The sequence below is a fragment of the Hyla sarda genome, chromosome 2 (assembly GCF_029499605.1).
Source record: "Hyla sarda isolate aHylSar1 chromosome 2, aHylSar1.hap1, whole genome shotgun sequence".
NCBI classification, from domain to species: domain Eukaryota; kingdom Metazoa; phylum Chordata; class Amphibia; order Anura; family Hylidae; genus Hyla; species Hyla sarda.
Window position 1 is genome coordinate 164141507 of NC_079190.1, and position 21213 is coordinate 164162719.

A 21213-nucleotide genomic window follows, 5' to 3' on the forward strand; every position below is an offset into this window, starting at 1 on the left:
TTTATATTTCCTTGCCTGGCCGTGCTCCAGCAGGCTCAGGTAATGCGGCAGGTCTTGTGGGCTGTGTGGATAGTATGACGAGTGATGTCTCCTGCCATTTCCTATTCACGGCATCAGGGACGTCACTCCACTCCTCATTTACTGCAGCCGCCGAGGGTGACTGTTATAAAGTATCTGCGGTCTGGCTGTTAAACTTAAACAAGCAGCCGGCACTGAGGCCACTCTGACCAGCGGCGGCTGCATAGAATTAGGAGTGATGTCCCTGACGCCACGCAGAGGAGATGGCAGGAAATGTCACTCGTCATACTATCCACACAGTCCACAAGACCCTGCGGCCAGGTAAGAAAATATGAAAAATAGAAAAAGTAGAGGGAGAGGGAGGGAACAATGAGCAAGGGGGAAAAGATGAGCTAGGGGGGAAATAATGACCAGGGGGAGGATGATCAGGGGGAATGATGAGTCAGAGGGGGGGGGGGGTGAATGATGAGCAGGGGGGGGGGAATGATGCGCAAGGGGGGGAATGATGAGTAAGGGGAATCACAGGGGAAAGGAGGAACACAGGGGATCAGAGGGGGGGGGGGGTAAATGTGGCACAGGGGCTGATAAAAGGGGAAAAATGATGTGGCACGGGGAAGGGGGGGGCAAACTGAGGTGCAGGGGGAATCAAAGTTGGGGGGATGATGAGGGATATAGTTCAGAACTTCCAAGTAATTTATTTGACATACATTTTTTTTCCTCAAATTTGTGAAAATGAGGGTGTGTGTTATACGCCGATAAAATTTTTTATACAGTAGCCTGGAGCCTTTGGGCAGCGCAGTGGAGCCGCATGTGCCACCGGCTTGTAAAGTTAATAAATGCGGATCATAGCGGAGAATGACCTGCTGTGATCCATTATGCAAAACGCATGAGAACAAAACGCATGAGACATCATCACTAACCTACATCAGATTCGGTGGATTGCAATGATGACCAGCGTTGTTTTTTTTTTCAATGAAAGGGTTAATGAGGGCTGTGGGGGAGTGTTTTTTTTAAATAAATTTTTTTTTCAATGTGTTATGTTTTTTATAATTGAATGTTCAAGCTTAGTAGTGGAAGCCGTCTTATAGACTAAATCCATTAATATGCTAGGGCTTAGCATTAGCCCCAAAATCAGCTAACGCTAAGCTCCAATTATTACCCCGGTACCCACCGCCGCAGTGGTGCCGGGAAGAGCTGGTACCAACAGGCCCGGAGCGTCAAAAATGGTGCTCCTGGGCCTAGGCGGTAACAGGCTGGCGTTATTTATGCTGGGGAGGGCCAGTAACAATGGTCCTCGCCCACCCTTGTAACATCAGGCTGTTGCTGCTTGGTTGGTATCTGGTTGATACTGAAAATAGGGGGAACCCTATGCGTTTTTTTTTTGGAGTTTTAAAAAAACAAAACTAAACTAAAAAAAAAAAGTGTGGTTCCCCCATTTTTTCATTATCAGCCAGATACCAACCAAGCAGCAACAGCCTAAGATTACCAGGGTGTGCGAGGACCATTGTTACTGGCCCTCCCCAGCCTGAATAATGCCAGCCTGTTGTTAACGACAAGGCCCAGGAGCACCATTTTTTGACGCTCCGGTCCTGTTGGTACCGGCTCTTCCTGGCACCCCTGTGGCAGTGGGTACTGGGTAGCAATAATTGGGGGTTAGCGTTAGCTGATTTTGGGCCCTGGCTTAGTAATGGATTCTGTCTAAAAGACGGCTTCCACTACTAAGCTTGAAAATTGAATTATAAAAAAACACAACACATTGAAAAAAAAATGTATTTAAAAAAAAACACTCCCCCACAGCCCTAGTTAATCCTTTTATTGACTTTTAAAATAACGCTGTTCATCATCGCAATCCGCCGAATCTGACGTAGTCCTCCTCCGCATTCACGTATCTAAAATGAGAAGAAAACAAAAACAATAAAACTACAACCATTTCTGTGATTTCTACACTACATCAAAAAGCTGGTGTAAAATTTTTGATGTAAACTGGACTCTCACCCCTTTGAAAATATCATGTAAAGCAGACAATATCCGTGGACATGCCCAATTTTACTAAACTGACGTGAACAGTGAAAACCGTGGCACAAATCTCTTTGAAAATGTGGTCAATACTTTTCGCGCCAAATTTTTTTTTTTTTGGTATAAAATTCTTTGAGAATCTCCCCCTCTGTGTACTTTATTTTACTATTGTGCAGAGTTTTGTTTGGCACACACTGCTGCTCCAGCACTTCTAGCTATGTAAGCAGTGTACAGCGGGAAAATGCCCCAGCTCTGTGATGTGTGAGGTAGAAAAAGAGTGCACAGTAGAGGATTTTCTATATTTGCACAAAATTTATCAAAGGAGTTCACAACTTTAGTAAATCTTGAGCAAGAGTGTAAATTAGACAAGAGTGAAAAGGGGTAGATTTGTGTCTACAATAGACAACTAATGATAAATCTCCCCCAATGTGTGTGTGTGTATGTATGTTCCACAATCATGTCCAAACGGCTAAAGATATTAACATGAAACGTGGCACACATGTTGCTTATATGTCAACAACAAACATAGGATAGGTAATTTAACCCTTACTCACCCCCATTTGCCAGGGTCGGGTTTTTCGTTTAAAGTCTCATACAAGTCAATGGGAAATATATGTTACTGCATAACTTCTAAATGGCTGGAGATATTTTGATAATACTTGGTCAAATGTTACTTATATGTCCACTTAAAATATAGGATAGTTAATTTAACCCTTAACTACCCCCATTTGTGAGGGTCAGGGTTTTTGATTAAAGTCCCATGCAAATCAATGGGAAATGTATGTTCCCACATAACTTCCGTACGGCTGGAGATATTTCAATACCTGGTACACATATTACAGTTCGGGATATGAGGTCGGTATAGAAGGTCGAGATAGGAGGACGGGTGTCACGATGCCGGCTGGCAGGTAGTGGATCCTCTGTGCCAGAGAGGGATTGGCGTGGACCGTGCTAGTGGACCGGTTCTAAGCCACTACTGGTTTTCACCAGAGCCCGCCGCAAAGCGGGATGGTCTTGCTGCGGCGGTAGTGACCAGGTCGTATCCACTAGCAACGGCTCACCTCTCTGGCTGCTGAAGATAGGCGCGGTACAAGGGAGTAGGCAAAAGCAAGGTCGGACGTAGCAGAAGGTCGGGGCAGGCAGCAAGGATCGTAGTCAGGGGCAACGGCAGAAGGTCTGGAAACACAGGCAAGGAACACACAAGGAACGCTTTCACTGGCACTAAGGCAACAGGATCCGGCAAGGGAGTGCAGGGGAAGTGAGGTGATATAGGGAAGTGCACAGGTGAACACACTGATTGGAACCACTGCGCCAATCAGCGGCGCAGTGGCCCCTTAAATCGCAGAGACCCGGCGCGCGCGCGCCCTAGGGAGCGGGGCCGCGCGCGCCGGGACAGAACAGACGGAGAGCGAGTCAGGTAGGGGAGCCGGGGTGCGCATCGCGAGCGGGCGCTACCCGCATCGCGAATCGCATCCCGGCTGGCAGCGGAATCGCAGCGCCCCGGGTCAGAGGACGCGACCGGAGCGCTGCCACGGGGAGAGTGAAGCGAGCGCTCCGGGGAGGAGCGGGGACCCGGAGCGCTCGGCGTAACAGTACCCCCCCCCTTGGGTCTCCCCCTCTTCTTAGAGCCTGAGAACCTGAGGAGCAGACTTTTGTCTAGGATGTTGTCCTCAGGTTCCCAGGATCTCTCTTCAGGACCACAACCCTCCCAGTCCACTAAAAAAAAATTTTTTCCTCTGACCTTTTTGGCAGCTAAAATTTCTTTGACCGAGAAGATGTCCGAGGAGCCGGAAACAGGAGTGGGAGGAACAGATTTGGGAGAAAAACGGTTGAGGATGAGTGGTTTGAGAAGAGAGACGTGAAAGGCATTAGGGATACGAAGAGAGGGAGGAAGAAGAAGTTTATAAGAGACAGGATTAATTTGACACAAAATTTTGAAAGGACCAAGATAGCGTGGTCCCAACTTGTAGCTAGGGACACGGAAGCGGACATATTTAGCGGAGAGCCATACCTTGTCTCCAGGGGAAAAAACGGGGGGAGCTCTTCTTTTCTTATCCGCGAACTTCTTCATGCGTGATGAAGCCTGTAAGAGAGAATTTTGGGTCTCTCTCCATATGATGGAAAGGTCACGAGAAATTTCATCCACAGCGGGCAGACCAGAGGGCAAGGGAGTAGGGAGGGGGGGAAGAGGGTGACGGCCGTACACCACGAAAAATGGGGATTTGGAGGAAGACTCAGAGACCCTGAAGTTATACGAGAATTCGGCCCATGGGAGGAGATCTGCCCAGTCATCCTGGCGGGAGGAAACAAAATGTCGCAAATAATCACCCAAGATCTGGTTAATCCTTTCTACTTGTCCATTGGACTGGGGATGATATGCAGAAGAAAAATTTAATTTAATCTTGAGTTGTTTACAGAGAGCCCTCCAGAATTTAGACACGAATTGGACGCCTCTATCCGAGACAATCTGTGTAGGCAACCCGTGAAGACGAAAAATGTGTACAAAAAATTGTTTAGCCAACTGAGGCGCAGAAGGAAGACCAGGAAGAGGGATGAAATGTGCCATTTTGGAGAATCGATCAACGACCACCCAAATAACAGTGTTGCCACGGGAAGGGGGTAAATCAGTAATAAAATCCATACCAATCAGAGACCAAGGCTGTTCGGGGACAGGCAGAGGATGAAGAAAACCAGCGGGCTTCTGGCGAGGAGTCTTATCCCGGGCACAGATAGTGCAGGCTCGCACAAAGTCCACAACATCCGTCTCCAGAGTCGGCCACCAATAGAAGCGGGAGATGAGTTGCACAGATTTCTTGATACCCGCATGACCTGCGAGATGGGAGGAGTGACCCCATTTGAGGATTCCGAGGCGTTGGCGAGGAGAAACAAAGGTCTTTCCTGGAGGAGTCTGCCTGATGGAGGCAGGAGAAGTGGAGATCAGGCAGTCAGGTGGAATGATGTGTTGCGGAGAGAGTTCAACTTCTGAGGCATCCGAGGAACGAGAGAGAGCATCGGCCCTAATGTTCTTATCGGCAGGACGAAAGTGAATCTCAAAATTAAATCGGGCAAAGAACAGAGACCACCGGGCCTGGCGAGGATTCAGCCGTTGGGCAGACTGGAGGTAGGAGAGGTTCTTGTGGTCGGTGTAGATAATAACAGGAGAACTTGATCCCTCCAGCAGATGCCTCCATTCCTCAAGTGCTAATTTAATGGCTAGAAGCTCTCGATCCCCGATGGAGTAGTTCCTCTCCGCTGGAGAGAAGGTCCTAGAGAAAAAACCACAAGTGACAGCATGCCCGGAAGAATTTTTTTGTAGAAGAACAGCTCCAGCTCCCACTGAGGAGGCATCAACCTCCAATAGGAAGGGTTTGGAAGGGTCAGGTCTGGAGAGGACGGGAGCCGAAGAAAAGGCAGACTTGAGTCGTTTAAAGGCGTCTACTGCTTGAGGGGGCCAGGACTTGGGATCAGCATTTTTTTTGGTTAAAGCCACGATAGGAGCCACAATGGTAGAAAAATGTGGAATAAATTGCCTGTAATAATTGGCGAACCCCAAAAAGCGTTGGATAGCACGGAGTCCGGAGGGGCGTGGCCAATCTAAGACGGCAGAGAGTTTGTCTGGATCCATCTGTAGTCCCTGGCCAGAGACCAAATATCCTAGAAAAGGAAGAGATTGGCATTCAAACAGACATTTCTCAATTTTGGCATAGAGTTGGTTGTCACGAAGTCTCTGAAGAACCATACGGACATGCTGGCGGTGTTCTTCTAGATTGGCAGAAAAAATTAGGATATCGTCCAGATATACAACAACACAGGAGTATAACAGATCACGAAAAATTTCATTGACAAAGTCTTGGAAGACGGCAGGGGCGTTGCACAGTCCAAAGGGCATGACCAGATACTCAAAGTGTCCATCTCTGGTGTTAAATGCCGTTTTCCACTCGTCCCCCTCTCTGATGCGGATGAGGTTATAGGCGCCTCTTAAGTCCAATTTAGTGAAGATGTGGGCACCTTGGAGGCGATCAAAGAGTTCAGAGATGAGGGGTAAGGGGTAGCGGTTCTTAACCGTGATTTTATTAAGACCGCGGTAGTCAATGCATGGACGTAGGGAGCCATCTTTTTTGGACACAAAGAAAAATCCGGCTCCGGCAGGAGAGGAGGATTTACGGATAAAGCCCTTTTTTAGATTCTCCTGGACGTATTCGGACATGGCAAGAGTCTCTGGGGCAGAGAGAGGATAAATTCTGCCCCGGGGTGGAGTAGTGCCCGGGAGGAGGTCGATAGGGCAATCATAAGGCCTGTGAGGAGGTAGAGTCTCAGCTTGTTTTTTGCAGAAAACATCCGCGAAGTCCATATAGGCCTTAGGGAGACCGGTTACTGGAGGAACCACAGAGTTACGGCAAGGGTTACTGGGAACCGGTTTTAGACAGTTCTTGGAACAAGAGGACCCCCAACTCTTGATCTCCCCAGTGGACCAATCCAGGGTAGGGGAATGAAGTTGAAGCCAGGGAAGTCCAAGGAGAATTTCCGAGGTGCAATTGGGGAGGACCAAAAGTTCAATCCTCTCATGATGAGATCCGATGCTCATAAGAAGGGGCTCCGTGCGGAAACGTATGGTACAGTCCAATCTTTCATTATTTACACAATTGATGTAGAGGGGTCTGGCGAGACTGGTCACCGGGATGTTGAACCTGTTGACGAGAGAGGCCAAAATAAAATTTCCTGCAGATCCAGAGTCCAAGAAGGCCACTGTAGAGAAGGAGAAGGCAGAGGCAGACATCCGCACAGGCACAGTAAGACGTGGAGAAGCAGAGTAGACATCAAGGACTGTCTCATCTTTGTGCGGAGTCAGCGTACGTCTTTCCAGGCGGGGAGGACGGATAGGACAATCTCTCAGGAAGTGTTCGGTACTAGCACAGTACAGGCAGAGGTTCTCCATACGGCGTCGTGTCCTCTCTTGAGGTGTCAGGCGAGACCGGTCGACCTGCATAGCCTCCACGGCGGGAGGCACAGGAACAGATTGCAGGGGACCAGAGGAGAGAGGAGCCGAGGAGGAGAAACGCCTCGTGCGAACAGAGTCCATATCTTGGCGGAGTTCCTGACGCCTTTCGGAAAAACGCATGTCAATGCGAGTGGCTAGGTGAATAAGTTCATGTAGATTAGCAGGAATTTCTCGTGCGGCCAGAACATCTTTAATGTTGCTGGATAGGCCTTTTTTGAAGGTCGCGCAGAGGGCCTCATTATTCCAGGACAATTCTGAAGCAAGAGTACGGAATTGTACGGCATACTCGCCAACGGAAGAATTACCCTGGACCAGGTTCAACAGGGCAGTCTCAGCAGAAGAGGCTCGGGCAGGTTCCTCAAAGACACTTCGGATTTCCGAGAAGAAGGAGTGTACAGAGGCAGTGACGGGGTCATTGCGGTCCCAGAGCGGTGTGGCCCATGACAGGGCTTTTCCGGACAGAAGGCTGACTACGAAAGCCACCTTAGACCTTTCAGTGGGAAACAGGTCCGACATCATCTCCAGATGCAGGGAACATTGGGAAAGAAAGCCACGGCAAAACTTAGAGTCCCCATCAAATTTATCCGGCAAGGATAAGCGTATCCCAGGAGCGGCCACTCGCTGCGGAGGAGGTGCAGGAGCTGGCGGAGGAGATGACTGCTGAAGCTGTGGTAGTAACTGTTGTAGCATAACGGTCAGTTGAGACAGCTGTTGGCCTTGTTGCGCTATCTGTTGTGACTGCTGGGCGACCACCGTGGTGAGGTCAGCGACAACTGGCAGAGGAACTTCAGCGGGATCCATGGCCGGATCTACTGTCACGATGCCGGCTGGCAGGTAGTGGATCCTCTGTGCCAGAGAGGGATTGGCGTGGACCGTGCTAGTGGACCGGTTCTAAGCCACTACTGGTTTTCACCAGAGCCCGCCGCAAAGCGGGTTGGTCTTGCTGCGGCGGTAGTGACCAGGTCGTATCCACTAGCAACGGCTCACCTCTCTGGCTGCTGAAGATAGGCGCGGTACAAGGGAGTAGGCAAAAGCAAGGTCGGACGTAGCAGAAGGTCGGGGCAGGCAGCAAGGATCGTAGTCAGGGGCAACGGCAGAAGGTCTGGAAACACAGGCAAGGAACACACAAGGAACGCTTTCACTGGCACTAAGGCAACAGGATCCGGCAAGGGAGTGCAGGGGAAGTGAGGTGATATAGGGAAGTGCACAGGTGAACACACTGATTGGAACCACTGCGCCAATCAGCGGCGCAGTGGCCCCTTAAATCGCAGAGACCCGGCGCGCGCGCGCCCTAGGGAGCGGGGCCGCGCGCGCCGGGACAGAACAGACGGAGAGCGAGTCAGGTAGGGGAGCCGGGGTGCGCATCGCGAGCGGGCGCTACCCGCATCGCGAATCGCATCCCGGCTGGCAGCGGAATCGCAGCGCCCCGGGTCAGAGGACGCGACCGGAGCGCTGCCGCGGGGAGAGTGAAGCGAGCGCTCCGGGGAGGAGCGGGGACCCGGAGCGCTCGGCGTAACAACGGGATAGGAGATCGAGATATGAGGACGGGATAGGAGGACGGGATAGGAGGTCGGGATAGGAGGTCGGGATAGGAGGTCGGGATAGGAGGTCGGGATAGGAGGTCGGGATAGGAGGACGGGATAGGAGGACGGGATAGGAGATCGAGATATGAGGACAGGATAGGAGGACGGGATAGGAGGTCAGGATAGGAGGTCGGGATTGGAGGATGGGATAGGAGGACTGGATAGGAGGACAGGGTAGGAGGACGGGATAGGAGGTCAGGATAGGAGGACGGAATAGGAGGTCGGGATAGGAGATCGGGATAGGAGGTCAGGATAGGAGGACGGGATATGGGGTTGGGATATGACAACAATATATGAGGATGGGATATGAAGTCAAAAGCTTCCTCTGTTGATTTTCCTCCACAACAAGGATTAGGAAGGAAAAAACGGGCACCGCCGGGTACTCAACTAGTCATATAATAAAACACAGTTGTTTGCTTTATCTGCACATTATAAAGTAATCTCTTAGAGGTCAGTTAGGATTAAAATAAGTGAAGGGGTCCTGATGCTCAGTTGGGTACATTATATGTATGTAAAATACTGACCTATATATTGCCATGTAAAAGTGACCGTATTTAGCTACTGAAGTAATTATTAGTGGCTTTGTTCCCTTTTTTTCCCCATGGTTTTAAATTAGATGTATACACCAGAAAAAAATCTCCTGTCCAAATGAATGAAACTATATACCATATTATTGCATATGTTACTCAAGGACTCTTACGTGCCATGGGTACCAATGTCTAGAAAACCACCATTATTGTGGGGGAAGGGGGGATTTAAAAGAAAACATAATTTTGCAACTTTTGGGATGTTTTCACACCGTGCACTTTGTGGTAAAACGACATGTTCTCTTTATTCTGTAAGTCAGTACGGTTGAAACAATACAATTTATATAGATTTTCTTTTACTGTACTATTTTAAAAAGAACAAAAAAATTTGCTTTTGATATGACTTTTTGATCACTTGTATATTTTTTTTCTGATATATGATGTGACAAAAATCAGCATTATATAAATATTATATTTTAATAGGTCAGACAATTCCGCATATGGTGGAGGAAGGTTTTTTTCTATTAAGGGGAGGGCCTTTTATATAATTTTTAGAAAATGTTTATTGTTTATTTAACATTATTACATAACATTGCACAAACAAACTCTGTCAGGCTTCATCACCGGTATGACAATCCAGCAGCAGGAGGTTTGTAAGGGGTCCTTTGTTGCCATTTTAACTTATCTGATCGCATTGTGGGGTCTGATGAGACCACTGATCTAACCGGTATCTGTCATTTATTCCTTTAGACGCTATGATCAGCATTGAAAGGGTAAATGACAGGCAAAGGTGGGATTACCGCTGTCTGTCATTAACGGTGAGTGCCTGACTACTGATAGTAGCCGTCACTCACCACCTGTGAAGCAAGCGCAGCTCTTGTGCTCGCTTTATTGATACTTAATGCTCCAGGGCATACATGTACATTAGGGATCGACCGATTATCGGTTTGGCCGATATTATTGGCCGATAATCAAGATTTTGGGCATTATCGGTATCGGCAATTACCTTGCCGATAATGCCCCGCCCCCCGCACTGAGCGGTGGCGGTGGTATGACTCAAGACCCCTGAACAGGCAGGGGGAGAGAAGCGGGTGGCGGCGGCGGCCTATGGCACCGCAAAAGCCACTGCAGTTCTTTGATTTAAAGCGCCCGCTTTAAATCAAAGATCTGCAGCGGTGTCGCGGGGGGGATATATAGCCGATAACTTATACCGGAATATCGGTATAAGTTATCGGCTATCGGCCCTAACCTCCACCGATTATCGGTATCGGCCCTAAAAAAACAATATCGGTCGATCCCTAATGTACACCCTTGGTCATTAGGTCCAAGACAGCAGGGGCAAAGTACAGAAACTTTGATAAATACAGTAGTGTAAACATAGCCTTGAATAGTCAATACAGTAGAAATTCAACAGATTTTCCTACACTAGATCTCTTTGTGTAAAACAGTTAAGTGTGCAGCAGCCCAAAAAATGCATATATATTTTCTTACCTTGAAGTTAAGGAGGCCTATGGCAGTTTCCACAAATGTTACCAGGTATATTGGCTGGGCCAGTTCCCTGCCTTTTAAGTGGTATAGAAATTTATCTGCAAACTAAAATGAAAAGGAACCCATGAATAAAAAATAAAATCAAGCATTTATCCAAATATTTGAGAAAACATATGTATAAGAAATATCTGCATATGTAAAAATATACACAATTTATACTGGGTTTAGCTATATTGCATAAAATTTTTTTTTTGCATGTCATACTAAGAACTTATGAAATACTTCTGTTACATGCATATTCTCTAAGGATATGCACAGGCTTAAATGCAAATTAGCAGTCTAATAGAAAACATGAATGAGAAGCAGAATACATATTCCTGTAGCTCAGTGTGCGTTCCACTTGTTCATCTATGACACCCAGACATAGTGACCTAGTCTATCACATTCAACAAAGTAGTGGTACTTTTTTTCCATACCTATAAAAGGCTTATGAACAAAGTTACAAACTTTGAAGAGGACAGATGTCAGAGGAAGCCTTAAGCTGCAGTTCAAATTCTAAGTTATATCATCTAAGAACACAAAGTGGCAATTTAGCATTATGTATAATAAAGAATAATGAGGAAACAAGTAAATAGGGTACAGCCACATGCATTTCAACAAGATAATGAAAATGTCTCACAGGTAAGACAATGCTATTAAATATAGAGAGGGAAAAACACAAGCCAAAATAACAGGTTTGTCCAATTCATTTTTTAAGAAATATTCTGTCATTGATGGATATCAAAGGAACTGGGAATTTTAATCATCTCTCTATTCAATCTCAGTTGGGTAAATCATATCTAAGAGATTTGCATAAATATAAACCATCAAAGACTTTTCATCTTCAAAGGGGGTTTCAAGACCCTATAAGCTTTGTACTGTAATCATCACAGGTCACAACCCTGCAGGAACAGGGCTGCTATGGCAACATAAAAAACTAATGCTTAAGGCTTAGCATAATATTCTGACTAATAGAAAGGAAACTCATTCTGAAAGCTGGCAGCCTATTTACCAGAAGCTGGATTAGAGGTGTTAGTTCTTCCCCTTTTAGCTTCTACCCCCCCCCCCCCCCTTCATCACTGGAACCCACCCCTCCTTCACCAAATCAAAATATCACATCTTTAAGGTATGTCAGATATGTCCATCCCCTTATATAAATAATCTAATAAAAGCAAACACAATGTAACTATAAATGCGATACACAAAACAATGTCCCGATTTAAACATAAGAAATGTACTGAAAAAAATCACATATAATTAGAACATATTACATGAAACGAATATTCATGCAAATAGGAAAAAAAGCATTTACTTTTAAACTGTGCATTTGATATCTTGCTTATGAACATAAAAACTGATAAATGCAGCACATGTTGTTTTGGTGCTACACACTTTTGTTTCGTGGTAGAAGGCCTTAGAAAGAACAAAATGGTCTCCTCCCTGCTGTTTTTTAAGCCTGTACAACATACATTATCATACCACCTGGAAATACAAGAGCGGCTTACAGGAGGGAACATCTAAAATGTTACATTAGCCTTTCCACCAAAATCTTTCTACCTTATGAGTAATTTAACTCCTGCTTCTCTGTCACATAATATTGACTTAGTGAGAAAACTTAAAAGGTGAGCTTACAGGCAACTTTCAATTAATATATATTTTTTTTCCCCTGCAAAAGGGGACAATTAAATGTTTCCGGCCAAGCAAAGTGAGGAGGTGTTGGGGAGGGGGGCTTAGGGGAGAAAAAAATCCAAAGAGATTGGGGAGGGGATGAGGTAGCAGCCCTCAGCACTTCTTTCAATTCCAGTGCACACCCAATAGTGTGTGAGGAAGAATGCCCACTGTTCGGGATTTGTGGGAGAATTGTCCCATGACAAAGGAGGCAGAGTTACGCTTGTTATTCTCCAATAAGCCATGCCAGTCAAACAAGTACCCATACTTAGGACAAAAGGAAAGCAAGGGATTGTAGCACAAAAGAAAACAAGTAAGCCCATCTTTCAGTTGTGCATCAGCTTCCAGGTTTTATGCTTTGCATAAATAAAAATGAGAAGGAATAAAAAAAAAAAAAAACATAGGATGTCTGGTGTAGTACAAAAAAAAATCTCTTCAGTTCAATAAAAAAAGAATTAGTTTAAAAAAGGTGTTAAAATGTGTAACACATTCTTTAGATGAAAGGCTTTTCACTGAAATGAGTGGCGGAAAGAGAAAGGCAAGAGCGTGGAGAGGAGGAGGCAGGCGCCCAAAAGCTGATTTTGTATTTTTTTTTACTTTCACTAAAATTATCTTGGAAATAAAGCGCAATGCCGGGAAAGGAGGAGAACATGTTTGTCTGTCTAGAAAGGGTAGGTATAAAGCTTAGAAGGGGTGGCAGATTTTTAGATGTTAAATTAATTTCTTAACCCCCTAACCACAAGAAAAGGAGGATAACCATAGCAAGGCACACTGATGGTGAGAGGCGGTGGGAGAATATAGCTCTGGTGCACGAGTAACCATGATAAAACTCTGTTAAAGGTAAAAAATCGAAGCAAAGTAGTCTGGAAGCAGTATGTACCCCCATAGGTTGACTTGTATTATTGATATAATGGCTCTGTCAAAAGCAGAAGACTTATAGCGTGAAGTCTCCAGTGAGCAGGAGTCTGTAGAACTGTATGCTATTCATTTTGCATTGCATTATTACCTACATAAGTTATCACTTTAGAATTAGAGTAATAACCATAGAATATGATAAAATATAAAAGTTGGTTTATTAGAAAAATCTTGCAAGATACATTTCTTTGTTTATGTTTTGGTTTAGAGAAATAACAACAGAATAACTTTGATAAGGTCATGTGATCTGCAAACACTCCAATAATGACATAGGATTATAATGCTGTCTTAGTTAATATAAAATGTATAATATTCTTCCATGTATAATGCTTCTCCTTCACTTTTGTATAGCTGTTAGATGCCGCTGATTTTGAGAACTTAAAGGCCTTGAAAGAAAAACGGTATATATCCGTGAGGTTATAAACTAAATAATACAATACCACTTCTTCTGTATCGATTGATAGACACAGTACAAAAGCAGAGGTTTATAAATGTAGTAGAGCACTACTGTTATTTTAGGGGAGGAGGGGTCCAGCTTTTAAGGTCTGCAATGGGTGCACCAGTCACAACATGTGTAGTAGATACACCTGGCCCAAGGGAAATAATCCCTGAAGGTGACTTTAGATGGTAAATGGCTAAATTGTGACAATGTAGTAAATGAGGAAAACATTTTAATTCACTCTTTAATATGTCATCTAGCATATAAATAGAGTTATGATGGAGCAGATATCGTTTTTAGAGGAGAGGAATGTATAAGGTAGTCAACAAATGTTGGTTATGATTATAAAAAAAAGTGTTTTTAATTTTACCTTGAAATTTTTGTTAACAGCTTAACAATCTATTTATTTAAATTGACTGTAAAAAAGCATTTCCAATAAAACGCATTCTTCCCTCTGCTTCATTATGTCTAACATTCATTAGATATATTAACTGCTTAATAATATATTTTTGAACCTTTTTTTTTTTTTTACTGTATTGCACTATAGTAACCAATAAAGCCAATGACTTTTTAGACAGAAAGTCTTCATTGATGACAATTTAAAAAGCTTCATTTTATTAATTTTGGGCACTAAGAGAAAAACAACAAAATCACTTTCTATACAGGTGATCCTTGCCTGTTTCTTTGCATGTAATTTTTTTGCACAGTTATGGGAAATAAATTTACAGTATACGTTATATACTAATGCTTATGTTATAATACAAAGACATGTAGGATCGTTGTGACCCCAGTTTTATCAACCCACATCTATTATTAATGTATCATTTCACAACAGGAATATCACCAGGTAAGATAACATTGTTAACATGAAATTTGAGCATACAGTATCTCTCCATTATTTTGTGATGATCTATGTCATCTATCACATGGTATGTTATATCATCTGACCTAACAAACATTCTTCTATGTAGGAAAAGAGAATTGAGCCCAACATTCTATTTTCTAATCAAGTCTGCACAGTATCGGCTACAAAGCAATATAAGACATAGGAGTGCTTTAGTCTCTAGTTTAATGTAGCACAGAGTTGAGCTATAGATAAGGTATAAATCACATGTCAATAAAATACACTACTGTGCTGACAAATTCCTAATATTCTATACTTTGCAATTGGGTTGAAAAACAAATCTTTTTTCTAGGGGACAAGAAATGGTCATAATACTGAGAATAGACCTCAATTTTTCAAGACACATCTAGTATAAAAATAAAGAAAAGAAAAATAACTACACACCTCGCAATTCACTCTTCATTGCAAAGGAGGCCACCATTTTACCCATTGTCCACAGGGTCCGGAAGTGCAGGTGGCATGCATTACCAGCCATTCAGTCATACAGGAAGAGACACATCCAGAACTCTACAGGAGTGTAGATTCCATGATGTACCAACCACTCCCTTTGGAGCCTTTTTTTTTAAAGCAAGGGCCCTATTATGTTTGGGCTGCTAGTACAAATAACACATACTGCATAAATATAATTTAGGGAGACCTTAATAAATAATTCTACTTCTTTTGTTGGAGTTTTTTTATAAGGCCACTTGAATTGACCTGAGTATTGATGATGGCTAAAGGCAGGTAATACAAGGTGAGCAGTAAAGCTTCTAACTTGCAGTTACCATCATTGTGATAAACCACCTAAATAGTAATGCCCAAAAGAGGATTCTTCTTGGTAAAGGCATAACTGAGTAAGCTCATTTATGTCAACCTGACATACATAGTCAGTATTTTATCAGTATTTTGTAATATGATGAGCTTATTATTTTCAGCTTACGAAGTTGAAACTGTATGGTCCCTTTGGCTACAGAGAACATTACTGCAATAGCACTGTGTAACCAGGTTATGCAAGAGTGCGCTACATTCCTTACATAGCATCATAGTCTTGCTGCTATTAGTTTACTATTCTATCATGTATTTTATACAATTAGCTTATTTACAGGCTTGGTAAAGACATCTGACGTGCCACTTAACATTTCCAGGATTTTATTGGCTGAAAACACAGGCATGAAACACAAACACACCTGTCAGCAATTAAAAAAAGAAGAAATAGAGAGCAGCTCAGGAAATAATATCTACGCTAATTAAAAACACTAGTTAGACGCTTCCTGTTTGTTCTCTCAGGTGCCCTGAGAATTGACCTTATTCCTTTATTTCGTCTTTCTTTATGGTCATTGATGCTAAGCTCGCTGCCCTGTGTGATTAGCGTATTACAGTGTATTAATATCAGTATTATATAGTCATAAGTACTGCAATTTAATACTGACAATATCTGTCAATTCTATTTAAAACTTGGTCAATGTTTTCCTATTAATATTGGAGCTCTTCTGTAGCCTAAGATAATAGCTATGTAATATTAGTTCAAGTTTTAATTATTCATTGCGGTGCTAAACATAGCCACATCAAAATTGCTAAGAAAAAAACTGAAAAAGTTGCACTATTTTGCAATGATCAGAAGCTGCAGTTTTTTCAATTCAAGGTTACGGTCTGTTTATATCGATTTTAATTGTACTTTTTTAGCAGCTAAGGAAGCACATGCACCTGAGTGCTGCTAAGTCTCGGACTGAGAAACAGTCCTCTACAACATACTAGGAGGGAAGAGAAAAAAAACTGAAGTGCAGTGTTGTCTGTCATCAGATTCTGGCACACACACCAAATCGTAGAGCATAAGCTGCACTGGGAGATGCAAGGGCATTGCCTGTTAGGTCATTGTCCTCAAGAGGGAACTACCCTCATTATCTGAAAAATATTAAAATATTAGTTTCTGTCAAAACAGATCTATTGATGAGTTACAGGAAAGCTACTGTGCACTACTGAATACACAGTAATTCTTGTTACAGATGCATTTTGTCAACGGCTCATAAGCAGCTTCAAAGGAATCTGTCAGCGTTTGTTGCTAAGAGCTGCAGACACCATTGGATATCTGTTAGCCTATTTTTGCACATTGTAACATTTAGTGACATATTTATTTTACATGCATTTTACACAAATTTTCCTTTGTAAACCTTAAAAATTGTGGCTACAAATGCGCCACTAATGATATTTACACTGTGTAAACTTTACCTTAAGGTATTAAATCAAACTGTACCTTTTCTGGAACTGATGGTGGTTGCCAAACTTAAAAAATCTCAGTTACATTTTTTAGTTAAGTGTCAAGGAGCTGAAGTTGAGCTGCTCAAGCACTCCCAGTCTGGCACACCTCCTTACTCACCCTCACTTTCTAAACCTTTCCTTGACTGATGTGCATGAGTTCTGCATGTTAGTCAAGGTGGGGCTGGGAGGTGAGGGTGAGCAAGGAGGCATGCCAGGCTGTGGCACTTGAACAGCTGAACCACACCTCGTTGACATTTGGCTGAGAAACAAAAAGGCAGTTTTATACATTTGACAGGCATCATCAGCTCCAGGAAAGTTTTCTTTACCAGCTAACCAATGGCGTCTGCAGTTCCTAGCAGCAAACACAGCTGACAGATTCCCTTGAAGCTGCTTGTGAGCCATTCACAAAATGCATCTGTAACAAAAATGACCATGCATTACGTAGTGCACAGTAAATGTTTTGACAGAAGGTTTATTTTATGCAAAAAAATCACAGAGTTTCCAACTAAAATCTAAAGGTAATTCCACAAGACAAATCTGCACTAAATTGTGAAAATTTTAATTAATAAATACAATACTAAATAAATAAATAGTATTCACCTTACTAATACCCTGATGCTCCAATAACAAAGCTTCTTTGATCCCCATCGGTCTCTGTTCCTCTGGCTTCAGTGGTCACGTGTCAACATGACATGTCATTGCTGGAGGCAAGTAAATAGAGACCTAGGAACTAGCCAGAAGCTCAGTAAAGCATTGGAAAGTTATTTACATTTTTTTTTTAGCAATCTTGCATTTTTTTTGCTTTAAATAAATAGCACAATCTATGGCGCTAGGCTCTATTTGTAGATTTTGACTTCGCCCAATGAAAATCTGCAACAAATCCCAACCCTTTCCACAGCAGAATTTGATATGCTGCAAATGTAATGATCTGCACTGCAGGTCGATTCCTGTGCTGAATATTTCAGCAGTGTGCAGGAGATTTGTTTAAATCTTATCCACCTGTCTGATGCTCTAATCTGCAAATAATTTACCACTCACAAATCTGCATAGAAAATCCGGAGCAAATCGGCTCCTTGTGTATTTATGTTCAGAAATAAAATTGAACAGATAGAAACTGTAGATATTAAATTAGAAATTTGCAATGACATGTTTTATACAGGAAATGAAGTAAGAAAGAAACAATGAAGAAAATTACCCCTTAAGGATACAGCCCAATTTGGTGTTTTTGATTTTCCCCCCTCGCCTTCTAAAATCCATAACTTTTTTATTTTTCCATCCACAGATCCATATGAGGGCTTGTTTTTATTGCGTGACCAATTGTACTTTGTAATGACACCTTTTATTTTCCCATAAAATGTACGACATAACCAACACAATATTTTGTGGGAAAATTGAAAAGTAAAATGCAATTTTGAAACGTTTAGTTTTTACCCATGTTTAGACGCTTTACTTTTATTGTACTACTAAAAAACAAATATCAAACTTTTAAAACAAAATTAATATGTTTTACATCCCCGTATTCTGACCCCTCTAACGCTCTAATTTTTCCATATATGGGGCTGTATCAGGGCTCATTTTTTGTACCGTCATCTATAGCCAATATTTAAAGGCATTTGAGAATGGATACAAATGTGTTGCTAGAAGGGCTAAAACCATAGGACAATCAATCTCACCAAGTCTCTATAGATCTAAAAATGTAGCCAATAGGCTTGATGTCAGTGGGAGCTACAAATGTGGTCATACTAAATGTATCTGTTGCGGTATTATGAAAAACGGTAAAATGTTTACTTCTTCAGTAACAAAACAACAATATAACATTAAGCATTTTATTAATTGTAATACCGCCAATGTAATATATCTCTTAACATGCGAAACGTGCCAAGTCCAATATATAGGATGTACATCTAATGCTCTGAAGGTCCGCATTAGAAAACACTTGTCGGACATTCCACACTTCACATCCAGACATGCGTCATGGCTACTAGACATTGCGTGGAGAAACAGAGGAGATTTTTCCTCCATGACTCTCCAGGGCATTGAAAAAATTATTATTCCTAATAGGAAGTACGAAACAGAAACTGTTAGACAGGGAAGTATATTGGATAATTCAACTCCAAACCAGATATCCAAATGGACTAAATCAAAGACAAGACGTAATCCTTCACTATTACCGTAGTATTTATTATGTAGTCTTGGATTGCGTGTGACCATTAATACACATGCAGACATTGTCATACATATACGCTTAAATAATAATAATCTATATTAAATACGTGGGGGGGGGGGAATTTCACACGCCAAATTTATAAGATAAATATTTATGTAAGAACAGTACATTTTTTATAGAAACTAATATTACAATTTATATCATATTATTAGAAAAAATATAAGCAGAATAGTTAATATTCTCTTATTAGTAATAATATAGCTGCTCACTATGAAAATTTCTCTTCTTTCCCTTTTTTTTATACATGACAATTATTTTAAAAAGGGTCGTATATGATTTGGTCTGATTAAACAAATATTTTCTACCTTATTTTATTGCCATGTTAATGATTGTTTATGAATATGTTGATCATATGGTGTTTTGCAGAACGATGTTCCTCCCTATTTTGGGAGTTATGATAGAATGGTTATTCAATATTTAGAATTTGATCATTTAGATATACATCGTTCTAGAACACATATATGTTGTCTATACCAACATTTTCTCCAACAATGAAGAAAGAATTTATATACAGTCTCCAGATCTAGTAACATCAGAAGAAATAAAGATAATATAAGAATACGTTCTCTAATTGTGAAAATGAGATTTTATATATAAATTTTTCCTTTTTTTTTTGTAATAGTATGTTCACATTGTGGGCTATGTATTTTTTTACCTGCCTTTTTATTGTTATCTTTGTTGTAAAGCAGGAAATGATGGGGTTAACTAACTGGTGATATTCCCGGGTGGAGACCCCACCTCTTCCTCTATAAATACCATCCACACATGTCTGTTCTTTGTATGACTAAGGCTGTACGTGGCGGTCGAAACGCGTCACCTGTCATCTATGTTGGCTGATTGCTGAATAAATCCATCTGCATTGCTTGAAAAAAACCATGCTGGACTTTTCTTTGTTCTTCCCATAGTTTTTATCAGTACCACTTTTGCGTATATGTGACTTTTTGATCACTTTTTTAAATTTTTCTGCGATGTGATGTGGCCCAAAAGCAGCATTTTTTTTTATTTTACAATTACGCCGTTCACCGTACAGGATCATTAATAGGTGCTGAAACTTTAATTCTAGTACTCGCCGATACCAAGTACGAGTACTTTTATTTTAAAGGGAATCTGACACCACGGTGACCCGGTTTCTGGCGCTGCTTACCGTGCTGATATGTGGGTCCTTGTTGTGTACAATGGAGGCGGCTGCTGTAGTATGAGCCAAGATTTCTCTCTTCTCCATTGGACAGAACAGGGAATTTGTATTGGCGGCGAGAACGATGACTGATGATTACATGGTAGAAACCGGGTCCCCTGAACTATCTACCTATAAATTCAAGTTAGTGCAGGTGACTCTGCTGTAAGATTACCTTTAATAGTAGGTAGTATCCCCTTGTAAGTAGTATAGATAGTTGAAGACATTAGACAGCAGCCCACCCTGTAGACATTTGTATCAGCCCTCCTGTAGCCAGCAGGACCCCCCTTTTAGCCAGCAGGACCCCCCCTTTTAACCAGCAGGGCCCCCCTTTTAGCCAGCCAGGCCACCCTTTTAGCCAGCAGGACCACCCTTTTAGCCAGCAGGGCCACCCATATAGCCAGCAGGGCCCCCCTTTTAGCCAGCAGGGCCTCCCTTTTAGCCAGCAGGACCCCCCTTTTAGCCAGCAGGACCGCCCTTTTAGTGAGCAGGACCTCCCTTTTACCCAGCAGGACCATCCTTTTAGCCAGAAGGACCCGACTTTTAGTTAGCAGGACCTCCCTTTTAGCCAGTAGGACCACCCTTTTAGCCAGCAGGACCCGACTTTTAGCCAGAAGGACCCCCCCTTGTAGCTGCTTACTTGCCTGTCGCCGCTCCGCTGTCCCATTCTGCCGCTCCCTTTACTGCTGCTGCTCCGTTCTGCCATCTGCATCCTGTGGTCTTATGGAGGAGCATGTGACACACACGTCACTCTGCTTCCTCCGTAGTGTTACGCTGGGCGCAGGGGAGGACGTGGAGTGACGTGGGTGTCACATGCTCCTCCATAAGACCACAGGATGCAGACGGCAGAACGGAGCAGCAGCAGTAATCGGAATGGCAGAACAGGGCTGCGCAATGACGCAGATCAGAGAAGCAGTGGAGCACTCCACCAGGTATCGGCTTTGGTATCGGGGACATTAGACGAGTCCCCGATACCATGCA

General features: G+C 42.9%; 1 protein-coding gene across 1 annotated transcript in view; it reads right to left on the bottom strand.

Moving 5' to 3' along the window:
* The window catches only part of CLYBL (citramalyl-CoA lyase), a 378676-nt gene that overhangs the window by 87985 nt on the left and 269478 nt on the right, over window positions 1-21213 (bottom strand). The window contains 1 exon segment of the mRNA XM_056555694.1: window positions 10635-10736. Coding sequence (XP_056411669.1) covers window positions 10635-10736 — 102 coding nt within the window.